The following is a 12138-nucleotide window of genomic DNA, read 5'->3' as shown; positions in this document are numbered from 1 at the left end:
ATAATCTGCCTTCCTGTTTTTGTTGCCAAAGTGGATGACCTCACATTTACCCACATTATACTGCATCTGCCATGCATTTGCCCACTCACTCAGCTTGTCCAAATCACACTGAAGCATCTCTGCATTCCTCCTCACCACCACCACCAACGCCCCACCCCCCCCCAGGTTTTGTGTCATCTGCAAATTTTGGAGATATTACGTTTAGTTCTCTCATATAAATCATTAATATATATTGTGAATACATGGGGTCTCGGCACTGATCCCTACGTTACCCCATGAGTCATTGCCTGACATTCGGAAAAAGATCCATTTATTCCTACTCTTTGTTTCCTTGATGCACCTTGACAACCAGGGGGCTTTAGATTTGACTATCCCCCCCCCACTTTTTCCTTGTGGGAACATGCTTAGTATGAGCTCCTTAAATCTTCCTTTTCAATACCTCCCACTGTTCTAATACTGATTTACCTTCAAATAGCTGCTTCTGGTCCACTTTTGATAAATCACCCCTTACCTTAGTAAAATTGGCCTTACCCCAATTTAGAAATTTAAGTCCTGTTCTATCTTTGTCCTTTTCCACAATTATGTTAAAACTAACTGAATTATGATTACTACTACCTTAAGGTTGGTGGGCAGGCGAAGAGCCCAGATGGCCTTCTCATTTTTCATGAAACCTCATCCATGGGCGGGTTGAGGTTTCATGAAGTGTTTATTAATTAAATAAAATGTCTCATGAAAAATCATAAATATGTCCTAGCTCATGTGACAATGTCACATGAGGGGACATGTCTGAGTAATTGTACTTTTTTCTTTTTTCAAATATTTTATTATTAAATTTATCTCCCTGAGGCAGCTCCGTGCCTCAGGGAGATTTCTGATTTTTTTGCACGCATGCGCAAAAGAGCACAAGGCCTGACCCTCCCTCCTCTCTCCCCCCCGCCCCCACACCCGGACAGGTAGCGCTGAGCACTTCTGGGTGCGCGTCACACTGGGTGTGCCTTAATTGGCCCATCCACATAAAATGGCGGCACGAGCCGATCGCGGGCAGCGATTGGCCCTGTGCCCACTCCCGACCGGTTTGCCCGACGGGGAGAAACTTCTCCCCATAATGTCCTTGATGCACTAACCATTACTTTATAATTTTTTGACTGCAAACTATTAATTCTCATTCATGCACCAATGTTATTCCTTTTTGTTATTCTTTACTCCTTTGAATTAACTAGTGCTTCTAGTTATCCGAATCAGTATCAGTGGGTTTCCCATTTTATAACATTATTAATCGCCCAATAAATTGATCTATTATATTTTCTTTAGCAAATGTGACACCATATTTATTTTAATTGATGCAGGTGTCAGGTAGGCAACTCAGAATGCACATGAAAAATGGAAACAGGAAAAAAATTGAGATTTGTAATCTGACCTTCAAATATCCTAATAATACCCAGCAGTAGGGGTCCTGGTTAAATGCCTGTTCCCTCAAGCTGTAGAAACTGAACACAAATCTCTGAAACCCTCTCTCAGAACCATTTATGATTATACTGAATGTGGGATTTGTAAAAATAACTGCTTAAATATATTGCAGGTAAATGAATACACTCATTCTTATCAGAAATCTCAGGAGAACCCTTCTTTTCCAGATTCTTCACATCAACTAATTGCTTTAAAAAATGACTCTGATGATTGGACACAGCAGGAGCACCATGACTTAACTGGAGTTTGCAGTTTTTACTTGGAAGATGATGAATGCAGAAATTCCAAACTTGACACTGACACCTCTATTCCTTTGCAAATATCTAGCAGTTTCACAACAGTTTCCTCTGCACAGCATTGTCAAAGAATAAACTTTGAAAAGAAGTTGGATATTCAAAGTCAGATGGAAGTACACAATATAAGGTATAGTGTTTTCCTTTATTTCTTTTAGTGCATGAATTACATTTGTATAGTTTAATCATGAGCAAAACATTTTTTAATGTAATATCTAACATTACAAGTAACTAGTACAGTTTACTATAAAACTTATCTTTCACCTCTTGCTTTGTGTTGAATTCATCCTGACACGAGCTGTTTGGTTAGTTTGCTCCAATTATAAAATGAAATGCTACTGTTGATGTGTCAAAGTTTTGACTTTGAACTCATGAGTCTCACTCACAGACAGCAGGCAAGTTTGAGTGCCAGTCAGGATTAGGATTCAAACTTTGTCTAGATTTGGAGTCACAATGTTATCCAAATGCATTAGCATTTTTATGATCATTGGGATATTTTTGTAGCCTTAATGTTTTTGCCTGAGATGGAAACACCTTTGGATTAAAACCAAAGAACAGAAAACCCTGCTGGATTTTGGGGCATTCACAGAATTGTCAAGAGTGTCCCAGCGCTGTCTAGTAATGATTCTGCTCTGCGATATCACCACTTCTCCACTGACTAATTGTGCAGACATAAGCTGAAGACTAATAAATATTGAACAGAACAAGCTAGCATTTACTGTTTTACAAAGGAAGGGAAATCTTATTTACTGACTGACTTTCACCCATTTAAAAATGAAGAGAGTTAAATCAGAGTCTTTTAAACATTACGTTGAACACTGTTAAGTGTCCATTTTGGCTTCTTGCTATTGTAGTCTGATTTCTTGAACAAGCAATTAAGGATTGTAATAAGACAACTATGCTATTACCAGTTAGTTTTATTTCATGTATTCAAAAACCAGACCATGTGAGGATAGCTAAATGATCAAAACTGGAGTGAGTGATTACAGTGACAAAACCATTGCAATTTGTTTTAAAGTTAAAAACGGCACCACAAATCAAATGTCAATAATCTGCCACTTCACCAAGAGAAACTTGTGTAGTAAGTTCATTTTGAATACAACCTGACTGCACTAATGTCCATTCAACCATCCCTTACATCATTGCTGGATTTCATATCTTCAACATTGAACTTGAACCAATGTTGAATGCAAAACCTTGGCCTCCTCTCCAAATTCTCCACAGATTCACCCTAACCTACATCTCCAAACTCTTCAATCCCAACATCCTGCCCTACTTTTTTTGACTCTGTGCATATCCACTCCCCTTGTTCGTGTCAAAATTGGTAGCAACCTCATTCCTAAACCCCTTTTCCTTATCTACTTCTCTTTACCTTTAAAAAGCTTAACCCCATTTAATTGCTTTAAGCACTTATTATTGCCTTATGGCTCAACATCCCTCAGAGAAGCACATTGAATAGTTTTTCTGCTTACTAATTTGCATTTACATGCAAGTTAGTATTGCCTGTACATTGCACCTGATCTCTGTGATTGCAAATTGTTTGTGGTTCCTCTGAATGTGTTATGACAAAATTGTTATATTCATAAGGCAAGTTGGGAACAAAGAATTTTTTTTTAGAAAGCATGCTGTGCCATACAGTAATATAATGTCAGTTTTGCAACTGTACTTTTACATACGTTGAGTGACTAAACTTTGTTGCTTCCTCACTGGGACACAATTAATTAGAGGTTGCTGCTTCCCCATAGGAAGGCAAATTAGAGAGAAATTAATCCTGAGATTTTCTTGCTCTTCCCTGCAAGCATGCAAGTTGTTGGTTTCAGAGCAGGATTTGGATAGGCCTAGAAAATCATTTTTTTAGTCATCTTGGTTTGAAATGGTGAATCATCAAGTGGAGAATCCCAAAGTGAGCAAGAAAATAAAATAGCCAAAAAGAAAGATTAGTGCCTTTAACAGAAAAAAATAGGAATGAGAGAATGATATATAGTCATCTAACGTGTAGTTTTGTGATGTTTTCAGGACTGATTCTTTTGCTGCTAAGATCCAAAGTTTCTGCATTCCATTATCACTCCAATTATAAATGCTGCTGCATGGCAGATAAGGAGTCTAGATCAGCACTTTTGGGAAGAGGGGATAGCTCAAGAGCAATGCTATGAATAAAGGAAAGTCAGAATATGACTTTATTGGGCAGAGGGAATCCCAATGATATCAGGAGAGCAAAACCAAATTCTGGCATGTAGTGGATGGGAACCCAAGAGCAGCACTTAGTAAGAAGGAGTCCAAAAGCAGTGCTAGGAAATGGAGAAATGAAATATGAGCATGCTGTTGTGAACTGGATGAGTATAGAAGATTGACATCATGAATTAAATGAGAGGGAAAGAAAAGCACTAGTGAGAGTTGGTGGGTTAGAATGGAAGAATGTGTCTGTTATCTAGGGGAGAATTGGAATCTGCAATCTGTATGGACAGTGGAAGCATATAGGGTGGAGAATGTCTCTATGAACAGGGGGAAGTGGAGAATCTCTGAACCGGGGAAAGGTGTTGCAGGGAGACTCTGAATCAGGGAGTTGGTAAGGAAAGGTGATTTGATGACCTGCAGAAGGGAAGTGTGTCTCCAGAAAGGGAGAGAGTGACTGACTGTTAGCTTTGGGGAAGTGATGGTCTGGTCAGTATGTTTAAAAACACAAGTATAATTTATTATTTCCCCCTTTTTATTGGATTGAAAATTTAGAAATGTTCAAATGAACGAGGCACTTAATGTAAAAATGTCTACATTTCCAGTGGAGCTACAGCTTTGAAGGAGTAAATGTAATTCTAAGTTTGTTGTTTTCTGACCATACTATGTTGATTTTTGAATCTCCTACTTAGTTAAAATTTAAGCTTTTTCCTTGGTGATAGATTGCCTGCCACTACTGCAAAGAAATTTAACTGTAAAGAAAAGCAATTAATTGCCAAAGAAACAGTATTTTCTCCTAACTTGAGAAAATGTTCTTTGCTTTTTAGATTGAAAAAATGTAATGCATATGCTCATTGGAGAGTTTAAAATGTTGAAAAATACCTCCATAGTTTTAAATCAATATTTTGAGTGGCATACTATCAGACCCTCTAAGGAAATAAATCTTGTGACTTGAACATTTGTATCCCTGTTGAAGAATTCATGTACCAATATTCTTAATAAGGTTGAAGGAATATTTTGTGTAGCTGCAGCTTAAATTAGAAAACTGTCCTGGCACATTTTCAGCCTTCCCTTTTTGTTTGAAGATCACCACAGTTCCAAGAAATTCAATAAAACTAGTATTTGAAACAAATGTCTGGTTTTCACCTTGTTTCTTATTGCAAATGCTATGATCTTGGTAAAGACCAGTACACTTTTTAAAAAAAAAAGTTTGAAATTCCAGTTATTTACTAAAATAATGAAGCCACGAGATTCCATGATTTAAAACAGAAGACTTTTTACAACACAAGAGTCAAGCAAAGCAAACATTAAATACTATCTTAAATAATATCTAGAATCAGCATAAATTAAACATGAATTAACAGGCAAATTGTGATCAATTATAAACTATAAATTACACATTAATTGGCAGATACAGCCAAGACAGATCTTATGAATTGGCTGAGCAGTCCACATAATATATAGGTTATCAAACTCTGTCACAAAGTACTTCAAAGCTCTGCATTCCTTACAAAGAATTTCAGCTCCTCTTGTCCTTGGAGCTAACATGATCCCCAACTGCTAGCACCAGACAACCAACCCAAGTTCCGCAGGTCCGGTCTTCACCAAAAGTGTACGTCTGCAGAACTTAATCTAGATGACATAGATCCACCAATGTTGTCTTCAAGTAACAGAAACAGCTGCAGCAACTCCCCCCCACCCCCAACCTTAAACCACCTTATATTTCACCCCTCTCCTTATATTCACTCAGTTCTGTGGAAGGGTCATGAGGACTCGAAACGTCAACTCTTTTCTTCTCTGCCAATGCTGCCAGACCTGCCGAGTTTTTCCAGGTAATTCTGTTTTTGCAGCAACTGTGTATTAGTTTATGCTTAGTTTCTGGATCTGGCCTCTGTCTTTAGCTTGCCTGTACTGCACCGTTGAACTGAATAACCTCAACTACTGAGCTTAGCTGGCTCTGATCCCTTTATATAGTCTCAACCAGTTTCAGTCTGCTCAGAAGTTATGGTTTCCTTAGGAACTGGGAGTATCAGTTTCCTTTCTCTGGTCCCCCTTTTCAGTTCCAGTCTGTCTCAGAAAAAAACAAGGTTTAAAACCATGGATTGTGTCTCACACACAACTATTATTCAGCTTTTGCATTTTTTTTTTAAGTTGCCTGTTTTAGTTCACACCCCCTGTTGAATCTAAATCTGTTCAATTTCTGTATATCAATGGCATTCTCTTCACTTTATCCCTTTCTCAGACATGCCATGAATAAAAGAATGGGAAAGGGACAGAGAAGTGTAAACTGGATACAATTTGAAGAAACATTAGAGAAACTCCCTTTACATTTTAGAGGGAAAGCAGTTAAGAAGGGCCCTCAACAACGTATATAGATTGTTAACAGACAAAATGCGCTCATTGTTACTTTAGAATAACCCAGAAAAATGGAATTTATGCCCAAATTTGTAAAAAGCTGAATTTAAAAAGAATATTTGGAAGAACTAGTTTACATTAAGACAGATGTTTAGAACAATGTTGCAGAATGTAAGAAACAAATGCATTGAGAGCTACAAATGGCAAAAGTTCAGACTCCCAGCAAAAATTATTGATTGTCTACTTTTTAAAAGATGAGTGATTAACGAATTAAGGGGGTGAAAGATTATTAAGGTGAGCTAAGATATAGATGATCAAACATTTCAATTGATCATTGTGCTCTGGTCTTGTTAGAATTGTGAGAATTGCAAATAAATAATGCAACTAATAAGTTCAATAATATAAATTCTAATATTGGTTAGATTATGTGCATTGTAGCTCTATATAAACTCTTGAAAACCAGTTAGCTTGATGGATGAATGTCTCTGTCTCTGTCTTCCTGTGGTTTAAATGTGCTTCTGCCTAACCAAGAAAGCACTGATACTTGCTGCTTTTCCATCTGGGATTTTGACTACCTTTGTTGTCATGTGAAAAATGTAGCTACTTGGAGTTTGGCAGCTGATCAGCATGCCATGTTGGAAATGAGGAACCTTTTCTGTTTATCTAAAGAGATACAATTTTTAATGAAGCCTTGCTGAACTGCTGGATCACCACATGGTGGGCTTTAAAACATGTCAATTTTGATGGGAGCTGTTGATGTACAACTTCCACAGACCAGCAATCTATTGTAGATTTATGATTAATGATGGAAAGGTATGTTAAATTGCTTGGGTAGCCTCTCAATTGATGCACATAATTGGTTCTGAAAAGATTACGGGTTTTCACCTTTAAAATTCTGCCCAGAAATCGAATCAAAGTGTTGATCATTCAGTGTGAAGAATCATCTCCTGATATCAATACTGAAGTTAATTTCTATGCATTTAATCTGTGCTCCCTTGTCAAGCTCCTACTTGCCTCTTCAAGAATCATTACAGTAAGTCCTCGCTTAACGTTGCCTCATTACATTGTTTCACTTTGACATTGTTCATAAAATAGTGTTGGTGTGTCCATTTAACTTTGCCAGTTTCACTTTTAACGTCATTTGCCACAGACTTCGTCTTCTGTGGCCTGCCTACTCTCAAAACCTTTTCCTCAGCGCTTCTGCTCTCGCCCTCGGTGCTTCTTCCCCTCCACCACTGCCCTTGTTCCCCAGATTCCAAACTGGGTCTGTTTTACTAATACTGCTGATACTGTCACTAGAGTGTTATAGAGTACCTAAAGAGACTGGGGTTAGCTGGGAAGCAGTGGCAGAACTGTACCATCACCTTCAGGAAGACCTAAAAAACATGTAACATCCACAGATCACTGCTAGTGGCTTTCAAAGACAGCATAGCCCTCCACTTTTATGCATGGACATCCTTCCTGGCTACCATAGGGAGTGTGGAGTTGTTTTCTGTCCACAAATGTGTCATGTTCATCACAGGTGCGTATGGTCACATTTTCCGGTCAGCAGTGAGCAAACAGTGCACACCATTGTTATGCTTTCGGCCTCCTACAGACTTTTTGTGGGCTTTTGACTGGCAGATTATGGTAATCAGGCATTTGGGAAAAACTGTGCCCTCTCTGGGGAATCTGGGATTTGTGTGAACAGGGCAAGTGACAGTTTATCTCTGCAACCAATAAGATTGAAGAATACTTTTTGATCCACGTAGGCCATGTAATATGGTTCCACAGCACAAAGCTTTTTAGTGCTAAGGGTGGCAGTTTGCCTCCAGAGTGCTGCTGTGTGATTCTGATGCTGGCCATTACTAGTTGCCATTTTGATTGATGGCATTTGCACCTTCGTAAAGTTTCACTGAAAGTATATATTGTAGGTAGATCATGATGTCAGTCAGCACATATTGCTGATATGACACCAGCACTGCCATTTTTGAGCTCGATGCCCTGGCCCTTTTTAGTCTCGCACAGCTGAACATGTGCTCAGTAGCAGGAAGAACCCCAGACTACCATCAGTGCTATTTAAAACACTCATGCAAGTGCTTAATCCGAGCACAGCACAAAAACTGGGCATCCTGCTGGGGCATACAACCTTGTCAGAAGAAGCTGACATGGGTTACTTATGCACTGCAATACCCATGTCTGTTTTCAAAGCCTGTCCAATTTTGCAGATGTCAAGCCTATCTTGGAAAGTATAAGTTGGAATTTTTAATTTTGTGTAAAGTCATGTAAGGAAAGCAAAATAAAGAGAAGGAAAGAAAGATGGTATTGAAAGGGAGAGCGAGAATGGTGACAAAGAAACAAGTATAAAAAAAGTTATGTTAAATTTTATATCTCCAACAATTGAATAAATGAGAAACTATGCTTGTGAAAATTAAGTTTCCATGCCAGAGGGGTTGTTTGGCAATGATTACAACTTATCATGTTGTTAAAAATTTACTTGCACTTGAATGGACATGCTTGAACTTTTTCTGGCATATTTAGTAAGTAACTAATGGGCAAGTACCACAAATTCAAATTCTCACGTATTTCAATGCCAAGTCTTTTGGTGAAGTACCAGTTAGTGAAGCTTGTGGAGGGCACAGGTAAATGAAATAGTAACCTTTTGATTTCCAAGTTTTACTGCGTACGTGTGGATGCCAGAGGCTGCTGTGGGATTAACTCCACTATAATTGTTACAGACAGGAGGAGGGTTATGGACAGGAGGAGTGTTAATTTAAACAGCAATAATTTCTCCTCTCTCCATCTGTCAAAACAAAGTTATTCTGATTTGTTTCCCTCCTTATAAGTGGTGACATATTTTCCAACCCCTTGATTTTGTGTGATCCAATTTTCTATTAATAACCCCACAACAAACTCGAGATAGGATGAACTAAAAAAAGGTTAGTTTATTGCACACATTCAAGGCACGAAAGGAGGGTCACAACATCGCCTCCAAACTCGGACAGTGAAGTGCAGGATAGAGAAAAGAAGGTTTTACAGTACAGAGACCACAAAGAAACTAAATATTGTTTGACGTGAGTTCCAGTGTCCAAAATCAAAGTCCAATGAGGTATTCCTTCATGGAGGCCAGTGGGCTGAAAACCAATGCCAGATATTTTACTTTTCTGGTGGTGTTGACTTCACATAATGAGATAGGCATGCAGAGATGAATCAGTCTTGTAGGTGATGGTACAGAATTTCCAGTGGAAGCAGTGTAGTTGGGGGCCAGGTATTCCACCTAGACGAGACTCCGTGTCTGTAAGGCTGCTCATTAGATGGTAAATGACAGACTGAACTATGTAGCTCAGCAAGGCAATATTACTTGTGACATGGGTCTCTAGCTTGTGGAACATGACTTCCAGCTCTCCACCAGGTCTTTGACAAAGTATGTGTATCCATGGACTGGATTCCAAAGAATATTAAATGTCTCAATCATTAGTAATTGAAAGGAAGGTTGCGGGGCCTTTGTCTTAGCAGATGATCCATCTCCTGCTGGCCAGCCTGGGTTTTTAAATGCAGATGGCCTTTGTATTTGGGCTGTGCAGTCCACAGGTGGTCATTAGTGGCTCCTCAGGGATGATGAGGTGCAAGTTTTCCCTAAACTACCAGATAGCTTCTTTTGTTCAGGGGTCACAGACAGCTATAGGTTCAGCTATTTTAAAAGTCTTGTTTTAGTTTTAAAATTTTAGAAGTAACAATGAGCATATCTATAGATATTTTATAAAAGTATACAGTGAGGTCTTATTCCCTCACATAATGGTGAGTGCTGACAACTTCACCATTAGTCTTACTAATCCAGTCTATTTATTTTAGTAGGGTCAATGGCTTCATCACTTTTGGAAATGACCAATGAAGTAATGAGATGCTTGTGTAATTCTATAGGTTTTCTTGCTGTTGTAGACTTTGCGGGCAATGCTGTTGCTATTCAGGCCAATGTACACGATGCTATTCTCTCAATCTGTGTGCACATGGTATGCAGCCACCAGCAGAGAATAAGTGCCTACTTTCCTGAAACATGATGCCTTCATTTTATGGCAATTATCTGTGCCACCCTATTTGAAGAGAATGAAGTGGAAGGGTGGCTCAGTGAGACCAAGGCTATACTATGCAGCCATAGCTCATGATATCAAGTTGGGCAGGCTGTAACTAGTGGAGTACCTCAAGGATCACTGCTGGGGCCTCAGCTATTTACAATCTATATGAATAACTTTGACAAAGAGATCAAGAGTAATGTATCCAAATTTACTGATGTTACAAAGTTCAGTGGGAATATAAGCTGTGCGGAGGACACAATAGGCTGTAAAGAGATATAGGGAGCTTTAAGTGAGTGGGCAATAAGGTGCCAGCTGGTGTATAATGTGGGAGTCTTATTCACTTTGGTAGTAATAACAGAAAAGCAAAATTAGAAAATGCTGGAAATACTGGTCAGGCAGCAGCCATGGAGAGCGAAAAAGTTAACTTTTCAGGTCAATGGCCATAGTATCTGCAGTAATTTTCTTTTGTAGAAAAACAATGTTTTTTTAAAAGGTGTGAAACTTTAAATGTTTATATTCAGAGACACTGGGTGTGTTTGTACAAGGAGCACATTAAATTAGCTTGCAAGTACAGCAAGCAATTGGGAAAGCATATAGCAGGGGTTCCTATACTGTGGGTCATGACCCCCCAGTGGAGTCATTGGACGAGGCAGCAATGGCGGCTATGGAGCAGAGATTCAGATTTAACAGTCCTTGGATCGACTACAATGCCTCTTTAAATGTGCGCAATTTTTTTTTTGCCTGTGGGCGAGGCCTGATCCAATGAGCTCTGAGGCCCAATTGCTGACAACAACAACAGCCTGCAAAATACTGTGTTGTAGTTACTTTTTGTGCCTGTATCCCTGCTCTTTGAAACCCCATCCTGCTCAGCAACTCTTCCCCAGCCCCCAATTTTCACTCTAGGTTGCACCAAGGCTGAAGCATTAAAATGGGATCACAGCAGAAAAAAAGTTTGAGAAGCACTGTCACATAGCATGTTGATCTTAATTGCAAGGGGATTGAGGTACAAGAATAAGCAAGTCTAGCTATAATTGCATAGTGCTTTGGTGAGACTACACCTGGAATAATGTGCACAGTTTTGATCTCCATATTTAAGGAAGGATGTATTGCATTGGAGGTGATACAGCAAAGGTTCTAGAATGGTTTAAAAACAAAAAACTGAGGATGCTGGAAATCCAAAACAAAAACAGAATTACCTGGAAAAACTCTGCAGGTCTGGCAGCATCGGCGGAGAAGAAAAGAGTTGACGTTTCGAGTCCTCATGACCCTTGGACAGAACTGGTCATGAGGACTCGAAACGTCAACTCTTTTCTTCTCCGCCGATGCTGCCAGACCTGCTGAGTTTTTCCAGGTAATTCTGTTTTTGTTCTAGATTGGTTCCTTGGATGAAAGGGTTTTCCTACAATGAGAGGCTAAGTAAATTGGGCTTATACTTTCTGGCGTTTAGAAGAATAAGAGATGATCACATTGTAACGTACAAGATACTGAAGAGGCTTGATAGGATAGACACTGAGAGGTTGTTACCCCTGGCTGGGGGAATCTAGAATTTGGGGGCACAACCTCAGGATAAGGATCGATTTATTTAGGACTGAAATGAGAAATTTCTTCACTCAGAGGGTCATGAATCTTTGGGTTGTAGATGCTCCATCATTCAGTTTCTTTTAAGCTGAGATAATTTTTTTTGTTTCTTAGGGAATCAAGGGATATGGGGAGCAGACAGAAAAGGGACAGAAGATCAGCCATGAACCTATTGAATGGTGGTGCAGGGATGAGGGGCTCTATTTCTTACACTCCTATCT

The 12138-nt window shown here is 39.1% G+C and overlaps 1 protein-coding gene across 14 annotated transcripts in view; it reads left to right on the top strand.

Annotated features, from left to right (window-relative positions):
* Positions 1 to 12138, top strand: part of mipol1 (mirror-image polydactyly 1) — a 363283-nt gene that overhangs the window by 100200 nt on the left and 250945 nt on the right. For all 14 annotated transcript variants that reach the window (XM_041214749.1, XM_041214747.1, XM_041214748.1 and 11 more), the window contains one exon: positions 1635 to 1890. In XM_041214749.1, coding sequence (XP_041070683.1) covers positions 1635 to 1890 — 256 coding nt within the window. The remainder of the gene's footprint in view (positions 1 to 1634; positions 1891 to 12138) is intronic.

This window comes from Carcharodon carcharias, chromosome 20, assembly GCF_017639515.1.
Source record: "Carcharodon carcharias isolate sCarCar2 chromosome 20, sCarCar2.pri, whole genome shotgun sequence".
Classification (NCBI taxonomy): Eukaryota; Metazoa; Chordata; class Chondrichthyes; order Lamniformes; family Lamnidae; genus Carcharodon; species Carcharodon carcharias.
Note: the sequence above shows the minus strand (reverse complement) of the source record. Positions and strands in the feature narration are given on the sequence as shown.